The 21,789-nt window shown below is 47.7% G+C and overlaps 4 protein-coding genes across 4 annotated transcripts; all 4 read left to right on the top strand.

The window, feature by feature from the left end:
* Positions 1–1,977: 1,977 nt before the first annotated feature.
* Positions 1,978–4,464, top strand: LOC115246750 (uncharacterized). Its single transcript, XM_029826016.1, has 4 exons — positions 1,978–2,126; positions 2,550–3,944; positions 4,028–4,091; positions 4,315–4,464. Exons 2-4 carry the CDS (start codon positions 2,560–2,562, stop codon positions 4,462–4,464), a joined length of 1,599 nt encoding a protein of 532 aa, XP_029681876.1. The 5' UTR covers positions 1,978–2,126; positions 2,550–2,559.
* Positions 4,465–6,097: 1,633 nt separating this feature from the next.
* LOC115246917 (uncharacterized) lies at positions 6,098–8,004 on the top strand. The gene is made up of 3 exons (XM_029826873.1): positions 6,098–7,332; positions 7,416–7,479; positions 7,703–8,004. Exons 1-3 carry the CDS (start codon positions 6,272–6,274, stop codon positions 7,850–7,852), a joined length of 1,275 nt encoding a protein of 424 aa, XP_029682733.1. The 5' UTR covers positions 6,098–6,271; the 3' UTR covers positions 7,853–8,004.
* A 1,480-nt stretch (positions 8,005–9,484) lies between these two features.
* LOC115246881 (uncharacterized) lies at positions 9,485–11,391 on the top strand. Its single transcript, XM_029826844.1, has 3 exons — positions 9,485–10,719; positions 10,803–10,866; positions 11,090–11,391. The coding sequence occupies exons 1-3, from the start codon at positions 9,659–9,661 to the stop codon at positions 11,237–11,239; spliced, it is 1,275 nt and encodes a 424-aa protein (XP_029682704.1). The 5' UTR covers positions 9,485–9,658; the 3' UTR covers positions 11,240–11,391.
* Positions 11,392–12,513: 1,122 nt separating this feature from the next.
* LOC115246749 (uncharacterized) lies at positions 12,514–14,811 on the top strand. Its single transcript, XM_029826015.1, has 3 exons — positions 12,514–12,732; positions 13,699–14,619; positions 14,790–14,811. Exons 1-3 carry the CDS (start codon positions 12,626–12,628, stop codon positions 14,809–14,811), a joined length of 1,050 nt encoding a protein of 349 aa, XP_029681875.1. The 5' UTR covers positions 12,514–12,625.
* The last annotated feature ends 6,978 nt before the right edge of the window (positions 14,812–21,789 follow it).

The following is a 21,789-nucleotide window of genomic DNA, read 5'->3' as shown; positions in this document are numbered from 1 at the left end:
GAGGGCGATGTGCGTCTGACCACGACATCCTCACCGGATACTGTTTCCTGCTATCACACCGATGTCACGACCTCGTGTCTCAATTTCAACAATCCAGAAAAATTGTACAGTCAAGAAACTCGCCGTCCATCAAACAAATCTGAGTTTGACTGGCAGGACAATGCGGAGCTCCAACGTCCGTGGCTTCCAGCGAATTCACGCGTCTGGAAAATCCCGAGCCGAGATGAGGGCGATGGTCCCTCTGTCCCAATTTGTTTTTATATCGCACCCGAAGGCCTGCCCCCCCCGAGATCTGAGTGTCAGGATGCTGGCACTCAAACTTTGCCCCCTGGTGCTGGTGGAGATGCTTCCACTCCATCCAAGATTGACTCCGTCTGTCCTGAGCAGCGGGTGATGGCTGAAGGGGGTGACAGTGGGGTAAAGACAAAGGCAACAGTGTGGTCCCAGGGCACACCCCAGGCTGGGTTCCCACAGACGGGCAGCGGTGTGGACACCCCAGGGCCAGTGTCAGAGCCCCAGCCCTCCAAGGCTCAGAATTGTCGGCCAATGTTAAATCGGTAAGTTTATGGCCCCCACCCTCGCTCACACTTTATTTCACTTGTGGAGCACTTGGTAACACCTGAGACCTGTTCCTCTTCAGGGGTCTGGAGCAGAGATCAAAGACCAAGGCCGACGACCAACCAGCTCATCCGCCAGGACAGCAAGTAAGTTTTGGGTGTTGAGTTGTTTTTGATGCTTAATTTGATGCTTGATTTAATTGTGTCCATTCATGTTACTCATTCATAAAGTGAATGTCCCGATTGGTCACAGACACATCAACATTTATCGGGTTTAAGACCCCTGACAGGACAGATACCCCAGGTTATAGCAGACCTGTTGCAAAGATGCTCATGTTGAAAACTAAATCCTTGTGCTCTGACTTTTCAGGTGGGCTCCAAACTGACGTACGCACAGGTCTTGATGATGCCCCCACGGAAGCGTGCCCCACCCCCAGACCTTAGCCCCCCCTACCCAGAACAAGAGCACTAACCAGCTGGGACTCGCCGTCCAATTAAGCTGAGATATGCAAGGCTGTGAACGGAGCGCAATCGATATTTTTTCATATTAGAAGCTGAACAGAATCTGCACCTCTTCCATTGCTGCTTTAGGGGATCTTTTTTTCTTTTAACACACTTGCATAATTGATGCTCATAATTCTGATTTCTTCTATTAAAAAGCACTGAGCAATATGTCTGTTTGCATCTTTTTTATCTCATGTTGGTACTGAGTTTGTTCGGCTTTTATTTGAGTTAATCAGGAGTGTTTTGGCTGTAGAAACTTCTGTTTGAGCAAAAAGGATTTGTCCAGTGGGAGGTGCTGATCTGTGCGTGGGTGTTCTGTGGACCTCGATGCTGAGCTTTGTGTCTGCCTCCATCTTAACTGTCTGATGGTTGTGGTCTCTATTGCCTCGGTGGTGCGCGTGACGCGTCCAGTGGACACAGAGCTCTTATTTGGATAACTCTGACCTAGATGATTGAGACTGGTCTCAGAAAACTGGGAGGATATTCTGACATCCTGCCAAGAAATTCATCAAACTGTCCAGAAACACCAGTTTATTGGATACGAGCATTGTGAAGCTGCTCTCAAAGAAGGGCTCCAATGTTGGACTGTAATGAGCTGTCAAGATGTTTAACATTCAATTTAATACTTAACGGTTGCATCACCATCATAGAAGAATCATAGCAAAATATTTGGGTAATAATTTGAGACAAGGTGAGGTAAAATCACAATATTTAATTATTTTCAGAACAAATGTTACAGTACGTCATATATGCAGCGATTTAACCCACTCACACATTTACGTTTTTGGCTTTAATGCGAAGCACAGCAGCTTTAAACACTTTGCATGAGATTTTTTTTGTGAGGTCATCACAGATAAAAGGCCATTTTGGGTTGTAAGCTTTGATTCAAAGTAAAAAAGTCTTCATATTAAAGTGTTGCTGCTGCACCTACAGACATTACCCGTTAAAGGTTGAGCTGAAACCACCATCAGATCTGCCGCCTCATTCTTCGATCCTTCCACCGAGCATCACCCTCCAAGAGAGACAATCTACATACTGACGTGCACACGCGTTAAAGGTCCAAAGGTCAGTAACTGGGAGTTGATGGTTGGGATCAAGTTGAGCTCTGCTGGCAGCTCTACCAAAGTCTAAATGTTTTCCATATGAATCCAATTCTGCTAATGTGGTTGTGCTTCTTCGTGTCAGTGCAGACTCGTGCGCGGGGCTCGTGCACATGAGGGTTAGGCTGGTTTGATGCAAGTCACAGTGAAGCAGGTGGGGGCGGGGCTTGTGTAGCCGGCCCCTCTCAAACTGTAGCCTAACTGGGCCTTGCTCAGGCCCTGATGACTGGCGGGGGCGTGAGCCCCTCACCTGTGCTAGTCTGGGCTGGGGAGGGGGCGAGGCGGGACTTTCCTCTTTCTCCATGAGGCGGGAGCAGCAAATGGATCTGTTCATGACTGTTAGAGTGTGTGTGGTCATGGCAGTGGCTTTTTGTTGTTTCTGCTTCAGGCTGCAGAAGATGGGCTGTTCCTGTAGTACTTCTTCTGACGAGTGGAGCGACAGCGACAGCGACAGCAGTCTGTCAGACTTCCCAACCTACATTAGACGGAGCAAGGTGACGGTGGAGCACAGGCAACACACCACCGCAGGAACCAAGCATGCATGTTTGGATGCAGAGCTTAAAGGAGAAAGCCGAGGCAGATGTGATGAGGAAACCCTTGAATCACATCCCCATGTGGCGCTGCCCAGACTGAGCACAGGCGGAGAGGAAAACACTCCAGATGTGTCAAAGCCGTCCAAACTGGTCTGGTCAACACCCGTTAGGCCACCGTCTGTTGCCTTCATGGTGACTGAGGTGTCAGGTGACCAGCAGAGGCCGACGGTAGATTCAGAACCGCAACATGACGATAAGGACGGCGAAGAGGTACGTCTTGTAATGACGGATCCACATCAAGCGTTCGAAACAAAGACCCACAGATGCTACAGCATATGTTCCATTGACACCGATGACCTCGAGCAAGAGCAGAACCAGTGTGCAACAGATGAGCCTGGTCCATCCACTGTTCTGCAAACCACTTTATTACCAACACCTCCTCCTAGACCAGAGGCTGGTTTATTTCCACCACCTCCTCCTGAACCAGACACTGGTTTATTACCAACACCTCCTCCTGAACTGTCTCTATCGAGCGAGGTCAATGTGCGTCTGACCACGGTATCCTCACCAGATATCGGTCAAGCAACTCACCGTAGATCCATCAAATCCCAGTTTGACTGGCAGGACAATGTGGAGCTCAAATGTCTGTGGCTTCCAGCGAATTCACGCGTAAGAAAAATCCCGAGCCGAGATGAGGGCGATGTGCGTCTGACCACGACATCCTCACCGGATACTGTTTCCTGCTATCACACCGATGTCACGACCTCGTGTCTCAATTTCAACAATCCAGAAAAATTGTACAGTCAAGAAACTCGCCGTCCATCAAACAAATCTGAGTTTGAGTGGCAGGACAATGCGGAGCTCCAACGTCCGTGGCTTCCAGCGAATTCACGCGTCTGGAAAATCCCGAGCCGAGATGAGGGCGATGGTCCCTCTGTCCCAATTTGTTTTTATATCGCACCCGAAGGCCTGCCCCCCCCGAGATCTGAGTGTCAGGATGCTGGTACTCAAACTTTGCCCCCTGGTGCTGGTGGAGATGCTTCCACTCCATCCAAGATTGACTCCGTCTGTCCTGAGCAGCGGGTGATGGCTGAAGGGGGTGACAGTGGGGTAAAGACAAAGGCAACAGTGTGGTCCCAGGGCACACCCCAGGCTGGGTTCCCACAGACGGGCAGCGGTGTGGACACCCCAGGGCCAGTGTCGGAGCCCCAGCCCTCCAAGGCTCAGAATTGTCGGCCAATGTTAAATCGGTAAGTTTATGGCCCCCACCCTCGCTCACACTTTATTTCACTTGTGGAGAACTTGGTAACACCTGAGACCTGTTCCTCTTCAGGGGTCTGGAGCAGAGATCAAAGACCAAGGCCGACGACCAACCAGCTCATCCGCCAGGACAGCAAGTAAGTTTTGGGTGTTGAGTTGTTTTTGATGCTTAATTTGATGCTTGATTTAATTGTGTCCATTCATGTTACTCATTCATAAAGGGAATGTCCCGATTGGTCACAGACACATCAACATTTATCGGGTTTAAGACCCCTGACAGGACAGATACCCCAGGTTATAGCAGACCTGTTGCAAAGATGCTCATGTTGAAAACTAAATCCTTGTGCTCTGACTTTTCAGGTGGGCTCCAAACTGACGTACGCACAGGTCTTGATGATGCCCCCACGGAAGCGTGCCCCACCCCCAGACCTTAGCCCCCCCCACCCAGAACAAGAGCACCAACCAGCTGGGACTCGCCGTCCAATTAAGCTGAGATATGCAAGGCTGTGAACGGAGCATAATGGATATTTTTTCATATTAGAAGCTGAACAGAATCTGCACCTCTTCCATTGCTGCTTTAGGGGATCTTTTTTTCTTTTAACACACTTGCATAATTGATGCTCATAATTCTGATTTCTTCTATTAAAAAGCACTGAGCAATATTGTCTGTTTGCATCTTTTTTATCTCATGTTGGTACTGAGTTTGTTCGGCTTTTATTTGAGTTAATCAGGAGTGTTTTGGCTGTAGAAACTTCTGTTTGAGCAAAAAGGATTTGTCCAGTGGGAGGTGCTGATCTGTGTGTGGGTGTTCTGTGGACCTCGATGCTGAGCTTTGTGTCTGCCTCCATCTTAACTGTCTGATGGTTGTGGTCTCTATTGCCTCGGTGGTGCGCGTGACGCGTCCAGTGGACACAGAGCTCTTATTTGGATAACTCTGACCTAGATGATTGAGACTGGTCTCAGAAAACTGGGAGGATATTCTGACATCCTGCCAAGAAATTCATCAAACTGTCCAGAAACACCAGTTTATTGGATACGAGCATTGTGAAGCTGCTCTCAAAGAAGGGCTCCAATGTTGGACTGTAATGAGCTGTCAAGATGTTTAACATTCAATTTAATACTTAACGGTTGCATCACCATCATAGAAGAATCATAGCAAAATATTTGGGTAATAATTTGAGACAAGGTGAGGTAAAATCACAATATTTAATTATTTTCAGAACAAATGTTACAGTACGTCATATATGCAGCGATTTAACCCACTCACACATTTACGTTTTTGGCTTTAATGCGAAGCACAGCAACTTTAAACACTTTGCATGAGATTTTTTTTGTGAGGTCATCACAGATAAAAGGCCATTTTGGGTTGTAAGCTTTGATTCAAAGTAAAAAAGTCTTCATATTAAAGTGTTGCTGCTGCACCTACAGACATTAACCGTTAAAGGTTGAGCTGAAACCACCATCAGATCTGCCGCCTCATTCTTCGATCCTTCCACCGAGCATCACCCTCCAAGAGAGACAATCTACATACTGACGTGCACACGCGTTAAAGGTCCAAAGGTCAGTAACTGGGAGTTGATGGTTGGGATCAAGTTGAGCTCTGCTGGCAGCTCTACCAAAGTCTAAATGTTTTCCATATGAATCCAATTCTGCTAATGTGGTTGCGCTTCTTCGTGTCAGTGCAGACTCGTGCGCGGGGCTCGTGCACATGAGGGTTAGGCTGGTTTGATGCAAGTCACAGTGAAGCAGGTGGGGGCGGGGCTTGTGTAGCCGGCCCCTCTCAAACTGTAGCCTAACTGGGCCTTGCTCAGGCCCTGATGACTGGCGGGGGCGTGAGCCCCTCACCTGTGCTAGTCTGGGCTGGGGAGGGGGCGAGGCGGGACTTTCCTCTTTCTCCATGAGGCGGGAGCAGCAAATGGATCTGTTCATGACTGTTAGAGTGTGTGTGGTCATGGCAGTGGCTTTTTGTTGTTTCTGCTTCAGGCTGCAGAAGATGGGCTGTTCCTGTAGTACTTCTTCTGACGAGTGGAGCGACAGCGACAGCGACAGCAGTCTGTCAGACTTCCCAACCTACATTAGACGGAGCAAGGTGACGGTGGAGCACAGGCAACACACCACCGCAGGAACCAAGCATGCATGTTTGGATGCAGAGCTTAAAGGAGACAGCCGAGGCAGATGTGATGAGGAAACCCTTGAATCACATCCCCATGTGGCGCTGCCCAGACTGAGCACAGGCGGAGAGGAAAACACTCCAGATGTGTCAAAGCCGTCCAAACTGGTCTGGTCAACACCCGTTAGGCCACCGTCTGTTGCCTTCATGGTGACTGAGGTGTCAGGTGACCAGCAGAGGCCGACGGTAGATTCAGAACCGCAACATGACGATAAGGACGGCGAAGAGGTACGTCTTGTAATGACGGATCCGCATCAAGCGTTCGAAACAAAGACCCACAGATGCTACAGCATATGTTCCATTGACACCGATGACCTCGAGCAAGAGCAGAACCAGTGTGCAACAGATGAGCCTGGTCCATCCACTGTTCTGCAAACCACTTTATTACCAACACCTCCTCCTAGACCAGAGGCTGGTTTATTTCCACCACCTCCTCCTGAACCAGACACTGGTTTATTACCAACACCTCCTCCTGAACTGTCTCTATCGAGCGAGGTCAATGTGCGTCTGACCACGGTATCCTCACCAGATATCGGTCAAGCAACTCACCGTAGATCCATCAAATCCCAGTTTGACTGGCAGGACAATGTGGAGCTCAAATGTCTGTGGCTTCCAGCGAATTCACGCGTAAGAAAAATCCCGAGCCGAGATGAGGGCGATGTGCGTCTGACCACGACATCCTCACCGGATACTGTTTCCTGCTATCACACCGATGTCACGACCTCGTGTCTCAATTTCAACAATCCAGAAAAATTGTACAGTCAAGAAACTCGCCGTCCATCAAACAAATCTGAGTTTGACTGGCAGGACAATGCGGAGCTCCAACGTCCGTGGCTTCCAGCGAATTCACGCGTCTGGAAAATCCCGAGCCGAGATGAGGGCGATGGTCCCTCTGTCCCAATTTGTTTTTATATCGCACCCGAAGGCCTGCCCCCCCCGAGATCTGAGTGTCAGGATGCTGGTACTCAAACTTTGCCCCCTGGTGCTGGTGGAGATGCTTCCACTCCATCCAAGATTGACTCCGTCTGTCCTGAGCAGCGGGTGATGGCTGAAGGGGGTGACAGTGGGGTAAAGACAAAGGCAACAGTGTGGTCCCAGGGCACACCCCAGGCTGGGTTCCCACAGACGGGCAGCGGTGTGGACACCCCAGGGCCAGTGTCGGAGCCCCAGCCCTCCAAGGCTCAGAATTGTCGGCCAATGTTAAATCGGTAAGTTTATGGCCCCCACCCTCGCTCACACTTTATTTCACTTGTGGAGAACTTGGTAACACCTGAGACCTGTTCCTCTTCAGGGGTCTGGAGCAGAGATCAAAGACCAAGGCCGACGACCAACCAGCTCATCCGCCAGGACAGCAAGTAAGTTTTGGGTGTTGAGTTGTTTTTGATGCTTAATTTGATGCTTGATTTAATTGTGTCCATTCATGTTACTCATTCATAAAGGGAATGTCCCGATTGGTCACAGACACATCAACATTTATCGGGTTTAAGACCCCTGACAGGACAGATACCCCAGGTTATAGCAGACCTGTTGCAAAGATGCTCATGTTGAAAACTAAATCCTTGTGCTCTGACTTTTCAGGTGGGCTCCAAACTGACGTACGCACAGGTCTTGATGATGCCCCCACGGAAGCGTGCCCCACCCCCAGACCTTAGCCCCCCCTACCCAGAACAAGAGCACCAACCAGCTGGGACTCGCCGTCCAATTAAGCTGAGATATGCAAGGCTGTGAACGGAGCGCAATGGATATTTTTTCATATTAGAAGCTGAACAGAATCTGCACCTCTTCCATTGCTGCTTTAGGGGATCTTTTTTTCTTTTAACACACTTGCATAATTGATGCTCATAATTCTGATTTCTTCTATTAAAAAGCACTGAGCAATATGTCTGTTTGCATCTTTTTTATCTCATGTTGGTACTGAGTTTGTTCGGCTTTTATTTGAGTTAATCAGGAGTGTTTTGGCTGTAGAAACTTCTGTTTGAGCAAAAAGGATTTGTCCAGTGGGAGGTGCTGATCTGTGTGTGGGTGTTCTGTGGACCTCGATGCTGAGCTTTGTGTCTGCCTCCATCTTAACTGTCTGATGGTTGTGGTCTCTATTGCCTCGGTGGTGCGCGTGACGCGTCCAGTGGACACAGAGCTCTTATTTGGATAACTCTGACCTAGATGATTGAGACTGGTCTCAGAAAACTGGGAGGATATTCTGACATCCTGCCAAGAAATTCATCAAACTGTCCAGAAACACCAGTTTATTGGATACGAGCATTGTGAAGCTGCTCTCAAAGAAGGGCTCCAATGTTGGACTGTAATGAGCTGTCAAGATGTTTAACATTCAATTTAATACTTAACGGTTGCATCACCATCATAGAAGAATCATAGCAAAATATTTGGGTAATAATTTGAGACAAGGTGAGGTAAAATCACAATATTTAATTATTTTCAGAACAAATGTTACAGTACGTCATATATGCAGCGATTTAACCCACTCACACATTTACGTTTTTGGCTTTAATGCGAAGCACAGCAGCTTTAAACACTTTGCATGAGATTTTTTTTGTGAGGTCATCACAGATAAAAGGCCATTTTGGGTTGTAAGCTTTGATTCAAAGTAAAAAAGTCTTCATATTAAAGTGTTGCTGCTGCACCTACAGACATTACCCGTTAAAGGTTGAGCTGAAACCACCATCAGATCTGCCGCCTCATTCTTCGATCCTTCCACCGAGCATCACCCTCCAAGAGAGACAATCTACATACTGACGTGCACACGCGTTAAAGGTCCAAAGGTCAGTAACTGGGAGTTGATGGTTGGGATCAAGTTGAGCTCTGCTGGCAGCTCTATCAAAGTCTAAATGTTTTCCATATGAATCCAATTCTGCTAATGTGGTTGCGCTTCTTCGTGTCAGTGCAGACTCGTGCGCGGGGCTCGTGCACATGAGGGTTAGGCTGGTTTGATGCAAGTCACAGTGAAGCAGGTGGGGGCGGGGCTTGTGTAGCCGGCCCCTCTCAAACTGTAGCCTAACTGGGCCTTGCTCAGGCCCTGATGACTGGCGGGGGCGTGAGCCCCTCACCTGTGCTAGTCTGGGCTGGGGAGGGGGCGAGGCGGGACTTTCCTCTTTCTCCATGAGGCGGGAGCAGCAAATGGATCTGTTCATGACTGTTAGAGTGTGTGTGGTCATGGCAGTGGCTTTTTGTTGTTTCTGCTTCAGGCTGCAGAAGATGGGCTGTTCCTGTAGTACTTCTTCTGACGAGTGGAGCGACAGCGACAGCGACAGCAGTCTGTCAGACTTCCCAACCTACATTAGACGGAGCAAGGTGACGGTGGAGCACAGGCAACACACCACCGCAGGAACCAAGCATGCATGTTTGGATGCAGAGCTTAAAGGAGACAGCCGAGGCAGATGTGATGAGGAAACCCTTGAATCACATCCCCATGTGGCGCTGCCCAGACTGAGCACAGGCGGAGAGGAAAACACTCCAGATGTGTCAAAGCCGTCCAAACTGGTCTGGTCAACACCCGTTAGGCCACCGTCTGTTGCCTTCATGGTGACTGAGGTGTCAGGTGACCAGCAGAGGCCGACGGTAGATTCAGAACCGCAACATGACGATAAGGACGGCGAAGAGGTACGTCTTGTAATGACGGATCCGCATCAAGCGTTCGAAACAAAGACCCACAGATGCTACAGCATATGTTCCATTGACACCGATGACCTCGAGCAAGAGCAGAACCAGTGTGCAACAGATGAGCCTGGTCCATCCACTGTTCTGCAAACCACTTTATTACCAACACCTCCTCCTAGACCAGAGGCTGGTTTATTTCCACCACCTCCTCCTGAACCAGACACTGGTTTATTACCAACACCTCCTCCTGAACTGTCTCTATCGAGCGAGGTCAATGTGCGTCTGACCACGGTATCCTCACCAGATATCGGTCAAGCAACTCACCGTAGATCCATCAAATCCCAGTTTGACTGGCAGGACAATGTGGAGCTCAAATGTCTGTGGCTTCCAGCGAATTCACGCGTAAGAAAAATCCCGAGCCGAGATGAGGGCGATGTGCGTCTGACCACGACATCCTCACCGGATACTGTTTCCTGCTATCACACCGATGTCACGACCTCGTGTCTCAATTTCAACAATCCAGAAAAATTGTACAGTCAAGAAACTCGCCGTCCATCAAACAAATCTGAGTTTGAGTGGCAGGACAATGCGGAGCTCCAACGTCCGTGGCTTCCAGCGAATTCACGCGTCTGGAAAATCCCGAGCCGAGATGAGGGCGATGGTCCCTCTGTCCCAATTTGTTTTTATATCGCACCCGAAGGCCTGCCCCCCCCGAGATCTGAGTGTCAGGATGCTGGTACTCAAACTTTGCCCCCTGGTGCTGGTGGAGATGCTTCCACTCCATCCAAGATTGACTCCGTCTGTCCTGAGCAGCGGGTGATGGCTGAAGGGGGTGACAGTGGGGTAAAGACAAAGGCAACAGTGTGGTCCCAGGGCACACCCCAGGCTGGGTTCCCACAGACGGGCAGCGGTGTGGACACCCCAGGGCCAGTGTCGGAGCCCCAGCCCTCCAAGGCTCAGAATTGTCGGCCAATGTTAAATCGGTAAGTTTATGGCCCCCACCCTCGCTCACACTTTATTTCACTTGTGGAGAACTTGGTAACACCTGAGACCTGTTCCTCTTCAGGGGTCTGGAGCAGAGATCAAAGACCAAGGCCGACGACCAACCAGCTCATCCGCCAGGACAGCAAGTAAGTTTTGGGTGTTGAGTTGTTTTTGATGCTTAATTTGATGCTTGATTTAATTGTGTCCATTCATGTTACTCATTCATAAAGTGAATGTCCCGATTGGTCACAGACACATCAACATTTATCGGGTTTAAGACCCCTGACAGGACAAATACCCCAGGTTATAGCAGACCTGTTGCAAAGATGCTCATGTTGAAAACTAAATCCTTGTGCTCTGACTTTTCAGGTGGGCTCCAAACTGACGTACGCACAGGTCTTGATGATGCCCCCACGGAAGCGTGCCCCACCCCCAGACCTTAGCCCCCCCTACCCAGAACAAGAGCACCAACCAGCTGGGACTCGCCGTCCAATTAAGCTGAGATATGCAAGGCTGTGAACGGAGCGCAATGGATATTTTTTCATATTAGAAGCTGAACAGAATCTGCACCTCTTCCATTGCTGCTTTAGGGGATCTTTTTTTCTTTTAACACACTTGCATAATTGATGCTCATAATTCTGATTTCTTCTATTAAAAAGCACTGAGCAATATGTCTGTTTGCATCTTTTTTATCTCATGTTGGTACTGAGTTTGTTCGGCTTTTATTTGAGTTAATCAGGAGTGTTTTGGCTGTAGAAACTTCTGTTTGAGCAAAAAGGATTTGTCCAGTGGGAGGTGCTGATCTGTGTGTGGGTGTTCTGTGGACCTCGATGCTGAGCTTTGTGTCTGCCTCCATCTTAACTGTCTGATGGTTGTGGTCTCTATTGCCTCGGTGGTGCGCGTGACGCGTCCAGTGGACACAGAGCTCTTATTTGGATAACTCTGACCTAGATGATTGAGACTGGTCTCAGAAAACTGGGAGGATATTCTGACATCCTGCCAAGAAATTCATCAAACTGTCCAGAAACACCAGTTTATTGGATACGAGCATTGTGAAGCTGCTCTCAAAGAAGGGCTCCAATGTTGGACTGTAATGAGCTGTCAAGATGTTTAACATTCAATTTAATACTTAACGGTTGCATCACCATCATAGAAGAATCATAGCAAAATATTTGGGTAATAATTTGAGACAAGGTGAGGTAAAATCACAATATTTAATTATTTTCAGAACAAATGTTACAGTACGTCATATATGCAGCGATTTAACCCACTCACACATTTACGTTTTTGGCTTTAATGCGAAGCACAGCAGCTTTAAACACTTTGCATGAGATTTTTTTTGTGAGGTCATCACAGATAAAAGGCTATTTTGGGTTGTAAGCTTTGATTCAAAGTAAAAAAGTCTTCATATTAAAGTGTTGCTGCTGCACCTACAGACATTACCCGTTAAAGGTTGAGCTGAAACCACCATCAGATCTGCCGCCTCATTCTTCGATCCTTCCACCGAGCATCACCCTCCAAGAGAGACAATCTACATACTGACGTGCACACGCGTTAAAGGTCCAAAGGTCAGTAACTGGGAGTTGATGGTTGGGATCAAGTTGAGCTCTGCTGGCAGCTCTACCAAAGTCTAAATGTTTTCCATATGAATCCAATTCTGCTAATGTGGTTGCGCTTCTTCGTGTCAGTGCAGACTCGTGCGCGGGGCTCGTGCACATGAGGGTTAGGCTGGTTTGATGCAAGTCACAGTGAAGCAGGTGGGGGCGGGGCTTGTGTAGCCGGCCCCTCTCAAACTGTAGCCTAACTGGGCCTTGCTCAGGCCCTGATGACTGGCGGGGGCGTGAGCCCCTCACCTGTGCTAGTCTGGGCTGGGGAGGGGGCGAGGCGGGACTTTCCTCTTTCTCCATGAGGCGGGAGCAGCAAATGGATCTGTTCATGACTGTTAGAGTGTGTGTGGTCATGGCAGTGGCTTTTTGTTGTTTCTGCTTCAGGCTGCAGAAGATGGGCTGTTCCTGTAGTACTTCTTCTGGACCTCGATGCTGAGCTTTGTGTCTGCCTCCATCTTAACTGTCTGATGGTTGTGGTCTCTATTGCCTCGGTGGTGCGCGTGACGCGTCCAGTGGACACAGAGCTCTTATTTGGATAACTCTGACCTAGATGATTGAGACTGGTCTCAGAAAACTGGGAGGATATTCTGACATCCTGCCAAGAAATTCATCAAACTGTCCAGAAACACCAGTTTATTGGATACGAGCATTGTGAAGCTGCTCTCAAAGAAGGGCTCCAATGTTGGACTGTAATGAGCTGTCAAGATGTTTAACATTCAATTTAATACTTAAGCTTTGATTCAAAGTAAAAAAGTCTTCATATTAAAGTGTTGCTGCTACACCTACAGACATTACCCGTTAAAGGTTGAGCTGAAACCACCATCAGATCTGCCGCCTCATTCTTCGATCCTTCCACCGAGCATCACCCTCCAAGAGAGACAATCTACATACTGACGTGCACACGCGTTAAAGGTCCAAAGGTCAGTAACAAGGAGTTGATGGTTGGGATCAAGTTGAGCTCTGCTGGCAGCTCTACCAAAGTCTAAATGTTTTCCATATTAATCTAATTCTGCTAATGTGGTTGTGCTTCTTCGTGTCAGTGCAGACTCGTGCGCGGGGCTCGTGCACATGAGGGTTAGGCTGGTTTGATGCAAGTCACAGTGAAGCAGGTGGGGGCGGGGCTTGTGTAGCATGTGCCGGCCCCTCTCAAACTGTAGCCTAACTGGGCCTTGCTCAGGCCCTGATGACTGGCGGGGGCGTGAGCCCCTCACCTGTGCTAGTCTGGGCTGGGGAGGGGGCGAGGCGGGACTTTCCTCTTTCTCCATGAGGCGGGAGCAGCAAATGGATCTGTTCATGACTGTTAGAGTGTGTGTGGTCATGGCAGTGGCTTTTTGGTTGTTTCTGCTTCAGGCTGCAGAAGATGGGCTGTTCCTGTAGTACTTCTTCTGACGAGTGGAGCGACAGCGACAGCGACAGCAGTCTGTCAGACTTCCCGACCTACATTAGACGGAGCACGAAGACAGTGGAGCTGAGGCAGCACACCACCGCAGGAACCCAGCATGCATGTTTGGATGCAGAGCTTAAAGGAGACAGCCGAGGCAGATGTGATGAGGAAACCCTTGAATCACATCCCAATGTGGCGCTGCCTAGACTGAGCACAGGCGGAGAGGAAAACACTCCAGATGTGTCAAAGCCGTCCACACTGGTCTGGTCAACACCCGTTAGGCCACCGTCTGTTGCCTTCATGGTGACTGAGGTGTCAGGTGACCAGCAGAGGCCGACGGTAGATTCAGAACCGCAACGTGCCGATAAGGAAGGCGAGGAGGTACGTCTTGTAATGACGGAGCCGCATCAGGCGTTCAAAACAAAGACCCACAGCTACTACAGCATATGTTCCGCTGACACCAATGACCTCGAGCAAGAGCAGAACCAGTGTGCAACAGATGAGCCTGGTCCATCCACTGTTCTGCAAACCACTTTATTACCAACACCTCCTCCTAGACCAGAGCCTGGTTTATTTCCACCATCTCCTCCTGAACCAGACACTGGTTTATTACCAACACCTCCTCCTGAACTGTCTCTATCGAGCGAGGTCAATGTGCGTCTGACCACGGTATCCTCACCAGATATCGGTCAAGAAACTCACCGTGGATCCATCAAATCCCAGTTTGACTGGCAGGACAATGTGGAGCTCAAATGTCTGTGGCTTCCAGCGAATTCACGCGTAAGAAAAATCCCGAGCCGAGATGAGGGCGATGTGCGTCTGACCACGACATCCTCACCGGATACTGTTTCCTGCTATCACACTGATGTCACGACCTCGTGTCTCAATTTCAACAATCCCGAAAAATTGTACAGTCAAGAAACGCGCCGTCCATCAAACAAATCTGAGTTTGACTGGCAGGACAATGTGGAGCTCCAACGTGCGTGGCTTCCAGCGAATTCACGCGTCTGGAAAATCCCGAGCCGAGATGAGGGCGATGGGCCCTCTGTCCCAATTTGTTTCTATAACGCACCCGAAGACCTGCCCCCCCTGAGACCTGAGTGTCAGGATGCTGGCACTCAAACTTTGCCCCCTGGTGCTGGTGGAGATGCTTCCACTCCATCCAAGATTGACTCCGTCTGTCCTGAGCAGTGGGTGATGGCTGAAGGGGGTGACAGTGGGGTAAAGACAAAGGCAACAGTGTGGTCCCAGGGCACACCCCAGGCTGAGTTCCCCCAGAGGGGGGGCCGTGTGGACATCCCAGGGCCACTGTCGGAGCCCCAGCCCTCCAAGGCTCAGAATTGTCGGCCAATGTTAAATCGGTAAGTTTATGGCCCCCACCCTTGCTCACACTTTATTTCACTTGTGGAGCACTTGGTAACACCTGAGACCTGTTCCTCTTCAGGGGTCTGGAGCAGAGATCAAAGACCAAGGCCGACCACCAACCAGCTCATCCGCCAGGACAGCAAGTAAGTTTTGGGTGTTGAGTTGTTTTTGATGCTTAATTTGATGCTTGATTTAATTGTGTCCATTCATGTTACTCATTCATAAAGTGAATGTCCCGATTGGTCACAGACACATCAACATTTATCGGGTTTAAGACCCCTGACAGGACAAATGCCCCAGGTTATAGCAGACCTGTTGCAAAGATGCTCATGTTGGAAACTAAATCCTTCTGCTCTGACTTTTCAGGTGGGCGCCAAACTGACGTACGCACAGGTCTTGATGATGCCCCCACGGAAGCGTGCCCCACCCCCAGACCTTAGCCCCCCCTACCCAGAACAAGAGCACCAACCAGCTGGGACTCGCCGTCCAATTAAGCTGAGATATGCAAGGCTGTGAACGGACCGCTATGGATATTTTTTTTATATTAGAAACTGAACAGAATCTGCACCTCTTCCAATGCTGCTTTAGGGGATATTTTTTTCTTTTAACACACCTGCATAATTGATGCTCATAATTCTGATTTCTTCTATTAAAAAGCACTGAGCAATATGTCTGTTTGCATCTTTTTTATCTAATGTCTTCGCAAATTTAGAAATCCAAGACCACCACGTGTCTTTTAGATCCTATCCCAACACACCTGTTGAAGGATGTTTTACCATTGATAGGCTGTTCTATCCTGGACCAGATCAATGGTTCTTTAGTGTCAGGTTATGTACCCCGGTCCTACAAGGTGGCAGTGATTAAGCCGTTGCTTAAAAAAACATCACTGGATCCAGATGTGTTCGCAAACTATAGGCCGATATCCAACCTTCCTTTTATCTCTAAAGTTCTTGAGAAGGTGGTGGTGACTCAGTTACTGGAGCACCTGCAGAGGAACAGCCTGTTTGAGATGTTTCAGTCAGGCTTTAGAGCTCATCACAGCACAGAAACGGTACTTAAAGTTACTGATGATCTTTTTATAGCTTCAGATCATGGACTGGTCTCTATGCTGGTTCTGCTGGACCTCCGTGCTGCTTTTGATCCAGTTGATCACAGCATCCTGTTACATAGACTGGAACATGTGATTGGGATTAAAGGGACAGCACTAGACTGGTTTAGATCATATTTATCTGATAGATACCAGTTTGCCCATGTCCATGGCGTTCCGTCCTCATACAGTAGGGTTAGCCATGGGGTTCCACAAGGTTCTGTACTTGGACCAATCCTTTTCACCTTGTACATGCTTCCCTTAGGGAACATTATTCGGCAGCATGGGATAAATGTTCATTGTTATGCTGATGACACTCAGCTTTATTTATCCATGAAACCAGAGGAGACAGAGAAGTTAGTGAAGCTCCAGACCTGTCTTAGAGACATAAAGTCTTGAATGTCTTCACATTTCCTCCTCCTTAACTCAGGAAAAACTGAGGTCATGGTGTTTGGTCCTGAACCTCTCAGGGATAGATTAGATCACATGATCACTCTAGATGATATCTCATTAACATCTAGTCTCTCTGTGAGGAATCTAGGAGTAACTTTTGATCAAAATCTCTCCTTCAACTCACACATTAAATTAGTCTCTAGAAGTGCCTTTTTTCACCTGAGGAACATCACAAAGATCAGGAAGCTGCTGACCCACCATGATGCTGAAATGTTAGTCCAGCATTTGTTACTTCCAGGCTGGACTATTGTAATTCTTTATTATCAGGGTGTCCAAACAACTCTTTAAGAAGCCTCCAGCTGATCCAGAATGCTGCAGCCAGAGTTCTGACAGGTATTGACAAAATAGATCACATTACTCCTGTACTGGTGTCTCTTCATTGGCTGCCCATTAAATTTAGAATAGTTTTTAAAACCCTTCTTCTGACCTTCTGACAAGGTCCTCAGAGGCCTAGCTCCATCCTACCTGGAGGAGCTAGTGATACCTTATTAGCCCACTAGACCGCTCTGCTCTCAGAATGCTGGTCTACTTGTGGTTCCCAGAGTTTCCAGGAGTAGAATGCGGGGGGCGAGCATTTAGCTACCAGGCCCCCCTGCTGTGGAACCAGCTCCCTGTCCAGGTACGGGAGGCTGACTCCATCTCTACTTTTAAGATCAGACTTAAAACCTTCCTCTTTGAAAAAGCTTATTGTCATTAGTCTCTCCCTGTCCTCCCCCTTCTTCTCTCTCTTTACCCAGCCGGCCATCAGCAGGAGGGTCCCCCTACATGAGCCTGGTCCTGCTCAAGGTTTCTTCCTGTTCAAGGGGCGTTTTCCTTGCCACTGTTGCTTGTCTGGGGGTCAGGCCCTGGGATTCTGGAAAGCGCCTTGAAACAATTTTGATTGTAAGACAAGCTATATAAATAAAAATTGATTGATTGATTGAAGGAAACCAAGAGCTTTGATCCTCATGCCGATTTCATCATCTGTCTAAAGGTCATTTCATCCCAAACATCATCTCATCAGAGGAGGTATTGTAGAAGCAGTAGAACCAATTTAGAAATGTCGAAGTGATTTAGTGTAGAACTAATTAAGCTCTAAAGCTTATCTGTAGAGCTTATCTTCTACAATTTTCTACATTAACACTTTGTGGGCAGCCAGTAACTTTCCACTGACCACTTAAAGGTGCTCTGACCGTAAATGTAGTTTGTCTTGACTTTGACTCACTGTGATATCCACCAAACAAATTCTAAAGATAATTCTTAATTAATGAAATAATTCATCACCTTGGTGAATTGTGGGATCGCAGAGTGACACCGACAATCGTCCAAGATCCAAACAGCAAACTGAACAATAACCATGCAAACCAGTGCAGGGTGGAAACTGTACCGTTTCTCCTGTGTGGGGTAAAACCACACGACCTTTGTCAAAAGAAGGATGAGAATGAAAATATGGAATGAAACAGTTGCTGAAGCCAGATAATTTACATCTTAGTTGTCTCTTTACCCCTCCCTGTTTGGCGGCCCAGGTTGAACTGACACGACACCACCACAGGTTCCAACTGACAACCCACCTGCTTTCATTCCACCGGTTTGGTCAGCAGAACCTGCCTCAACAGATCATGGAGCCTCAGGAGTGGAAAGAAAAAAAGAGGACAGATTCAAAGGCGCTAAATAGAAACTTGGTCCAACTCTGCGCGAGGCTGAGCCTAAGGAAGTAGCCACAGACAAGGACGTGGAAGTTTATGATCCAGAGGTGTGTCACAACTGTAGACAATAAGATCACTGGACCAAAGACTGTCCCAGTAGGGGACCCCTACAGGATAGGGCCTTGGCCTTGAGCTGACCAGCTGGTGAGGCTACACCCTAATCATACCCTAATCACAACAAAGAAATTCTCAGCTCTCTTACACCTGCTTACTGCAGTGACTTGCAGACTTGCTTTGCTTGATTCAAATCCAACCAAAGATTGCAACATATTTGATTTTTAAATGAGGCACCTCTAAAGAATTACCTACTATCACATGTCTAAGAAGTGGGAAACCTGTGACAATTCTGGTTGGTTTGGGAAATGGTAGATAAAAATATTCAATCAGCACATCTGGTCAGACAGTCGAAGACTCTAAACACTCTTCTCTGGTCTCAGAACATTGTCCAATCGACTCTGTGCCTGTGTGTCATAGTGCTGGCGTCAAGACCCGAAGGACTGAGAAGGACTGATAATCAGCCGTGCTTCAGAGGCGTGAGAGGCGTCAAGTGTGTGACTGTCTTTCACTCCTACCAGATGATTCTTCTTTGTTTGCTTGTCACTGGTGGATAAACATCATAGATTCAAAGGACAGATTGCAAACTGCAGTTCCCCTGAAACCTCCTGTTGCAGACTTCCAGACGATTTCTGACCGTCACTGACGGTTCATCTGAGTGACAGATCTGAGACTTCTTATGACAGTTTTTCACACAGTTAAATGACTTTATTTTGTCTGGTATGTATTTCCTGCCCAGCTGCAGTTGAGCCTACTGGCTGACAACCACATGTTTCATTACATGAGAACAGAAAGTCACAGTTGAAAGATTTGCCATCTTATGTAAAGAAATGTTTGACTATTGCTGACTGGGCCATCCGATCAGTCACAGTTCAGAGCACACACAGACAAATAATGTTTTCTGACCCTTCTTCTCCTCTGATCGAAGCTGTTCCTTCACATCCTTGGGCAAAGAATAAATGTGATTTTGGGCTAATTACAGGCCGAGACCGTGACCTGTCACTCCAAAGGCTGATTACAGACCACAGACAATGTCCATTATGCCAAGAAGCTGTTGATAGCATCTGTCCAATCTTTGAAGCTTTGTTAAAATATGGAATCATATTTGCCTGTGAGGAGTCACCTTTTCAAACTACAAGATTTTTCTGTAAAAAAGATTCTCCCAGCAGGACCCAGCAGACCTCCAACCTGTCAAAGCTGCTGTCCTCCCCTCCACCATCTTACCATCATTACATAGCACAAGCAGCTGGAGGCCCACGCTGAAGCTTCTTGTTTAGCTAAAGGCCAATCTGTAAACATCTACAGAGACTGTCGCTAGGCCTTTGGGGTGATTTTGATGCCATTTGGAAGCACAGAAAATTGTGCACACTTGTCTCTCTCATACCCCCCCTTCCCCTCTAGCCCCTCTTTCTAATCTGCCCTCTTTCTCTGCTCTCAATTTTTTTTTAAAAGTTAAACTGGGGCGCAGAACAATCCAGGATGGTTAAAACCTCGGTCTCAACCTGCAACTTCTCTGCCACCACACAAACCTTTTTCTAACATATCATAATGGGTTTCACTGAGCTGACTGCTGGAGGAAGGAGGTACTGCCTGGAAATGGTTGACATGTTTTCTAAATGGGTTGAAGTCTTTACCATCAAAGTCATTCCCAGATGGGGAATTCCAGAGAAGCTGTCATCAGACAATAGCAAACATTTTATAGATGTAACAATGCAACAACTCTCAGAAAGATTAAATGTTGCTCTCAGGACGCATGGTTCACATCTCTGGGAGGTATGGTTCCAACCCCTTTGTCAAAATTACTCCTCCTATCTTTTAGGCTGAAGCTTAGGCTGCCAGATAACCAAAGCCACATATCGGGGTTAAGTACTACTTCCCTGTAATTGCACCACAAATAACTATAATTGCAGTGACAATCCCTGGGTGAGATTTCCAAATGGTGTGGCGCACATTACATGGCTAAACTTGTACTCTGTGTTTCTGAGAGGTTTGCTTCTCATTTGCACCCATCACATAGAACCTCTTGCTCAAGACCTTAATTACCACCCTGCTTTTGACTTTATGAACATTGAAGTCAAGGCCCTCCCTCTGAAATACGGCATTCCAAAATTGTATCCAATTGTATCAAAAATGTTCTGGCTGCCCAGGGATTCATTTGCTATGTATCTGGAATGTGGTACACTGGCTCCAGATGAATCACATAAGATCACTCATGTAGTGTCTCAACTGAATGGTTAATTCATGTTTGTAGATAACATCTGGAGCAATGGCTAAGAGTGGCTCCATGTTGTTGTTTTTAATCGTTTGATGTTGTCATTAACCCATTGTCTCATTCCCTGGCTGAAGTTTTGAAGCTGATGCTTTTGACACAGATGATGAAGGCTCCTGTTAAGCCAGGCTTTTCCTCCTTTGCGACATGATGATTACTGCTAGAAAACCTGACAAGCCAAATTTGATTTTGTGACATTTTCCCTCAAATCTCTTGGAGTACTGGGTTTCACTGATATCTTTTTCCATTTAGTGCAACCTTGTAAGCATACTTGTTAGACTTTCCATTTATTTTTTGTTCTATTTAAATTTGTTTAAAGATAAACAATAGATTTAAGAAGAACCCTCCCGTCTGGCACTCCTTGACTAATACCAACCCTCAGGCCAACTGGCATGTCTGCTCTGCAAAGACAATAAAAAAAGAGCTCTCACTCTTATATCTGAGAAACCGAGAGCTAGTACAATTTCTACATCACTCTTTGAGGGTGGGGACAGTTTTCCAGCTAATGACCCAGGGGTAGTATGGGTATGCCTGTGGGCCATCAGACTACAAGAGATCATTCCCCATGCAGTAGAGAACAAAAGGCTGAACAAGTCCTACTGCAGGTTTTCACACCTACCCTCCTACCTGTTGTGTACGAGCACCATTAACCTACCCCTCCTCCTCAATCTGAGCACTCCTGTGACCGCCTGCCTGTACTGAGGGTCTGCTCTTTCAGAAGCTGCATCCTAGGCAGGCTCCTGGATCTGTTGGCCTTATCTCCACTTGGAGTTTTAACAGATCATTGGAGCTGTGTGAACTCCCCTCAGAAATGCTCTGCCACAAGTCACATTTCCACTGCAGAAGCCTCAGGGTAATTTTACGGGGTCGGGGCCATTGGTGTATGTCTCCACTATAGGCACCTCCCCTGAATGGGCATTTACAGGAACTTTTACTGGGCATAGGCCCAGTCCTTGCTCCAGGGTAGATATTTATACTGCGTTCCATTTGTACTCAGACATCTGAATTCCTCAGTTCCAAGTCGGAAGTTTCAGGTGGAACAAAGATTTCCTCACAACCCTCGAGCTGGCTTTCAAAGATGGCTGCCCTGAGTGTAAACAGTCAACTGAGCATAACCCTTTGATACTTTTTGTAAACAAGGAAATGTGGCAAGAGGAAAAAAATA

The sequence above is a fragment of the Takifugu rubripes genome, chromosome 19, assembly GCF_901000725.2.
Source record: "Takifugu rubripes chromosome 19, fTakRub1.2, whole genome shotgun sequence".
Taxonomy (NCBI): Eukaryota; Metazoa; Chordata; class Actinopteri; order Tetraodontiformes; family Tetraodontidae; genus Takifugu; species Takifugu rubripes.
The sequence above is the reverse complement of the archived record's forward strand: the minus strand, read 5'-3'. Positions and strand labels throughout refer to the sequence as shown.

Excerpts from the sequence above, each read along its gene's own strand:
- LOC115246749 (XM_029826015.1), top strand. The coding sequence starts at position 12,626 with ATGAGGCGGGAGCAGCAAATGGATCTGTTCATGACTGTTAGAGTGTGT. Across the intron at positions 12,733-13,698 it reads CTGCAGAAGATGGGCTGTTC|CTGTAGTACTTCTTCTGACG; the intron begins CTGTAGTACTTC and ends GATGGGCTGTTC. Across the intron at positions 14,620-14,789 it reads TTCAACAATCCCGAAAAATT|ACCTGCCCCCCCTGAGACCT; the intron begins GTACAGTCAAGA and ends ACGCACCCGAAG.
- LOC115246917 (XM_029826873.1), top strand. The coding sequence starts at position 6,272 with ATGGTGACTGAGGTGTCAGGTGACCAGCAGAGGCCGACGGTAGATTCA. Across the intron at positions 7,333-7,415 it reads TGTCGGCCAATGTTAAATCG|GGGTCTGGAGCAGAGATCAA; the intron begins GTAAGTTTATGG and ends GTTCCTCTTCAG. Across the intron at positions 7,480-7,702 it reads CTCATCCGCCAGGACAGCAA|GTGGGCTCCAAACTGACGTA; the intron begins GTAAGTTTTGGG and ends CTGACTTTTCAG.
- LOC115246881 (XM_029826844.1), top strand. The coding sequence starts at position 9,659 with ATGGTGACTGAGGTGTCAGGTGACCAGCAGAGGCCGACGGTAGATTCA. Across the intron at positions 10,720-10,802 it reads TGTCGGCCAATGTTAAATCG|GGGTCTGGAGCAGAGATCAA; the intron begins GTAAGTTTATGG and ends GTTCCTCTTCAG. Across the intron at positions 10,867-11,089 it reads CTCATCCGCCAGGACAGCAA|GTGGGCTCCAAACTGACGTA; the intron begins GTAAGTTTTGGG and ends CTGACTTTTCAG.
- LOC115246750 (XM_029826016.1), top strand. The coding sequence starts at position 2,560 with ATGGGCTGTTCCTGTAGTACTTCTTCTGACGAGTGGAGCGACAGCGAC. Across the intron at positions 3,945-4,027 it reads TGTCGGCCAATGTTAAATCG|GGGTCTGGAGCAGAGATCAA; the intron begins GTAAGTTTATGG and ends GTTCCTCTTCAG. Across the intron at positions 4,092-4,314 it reads CTCATCCGCCAGGACAGCAA|GTGGGCTCCAAACTGACGTA; the intron begins GTAAGTTTTGGG and ends CTGACTTTTCAG.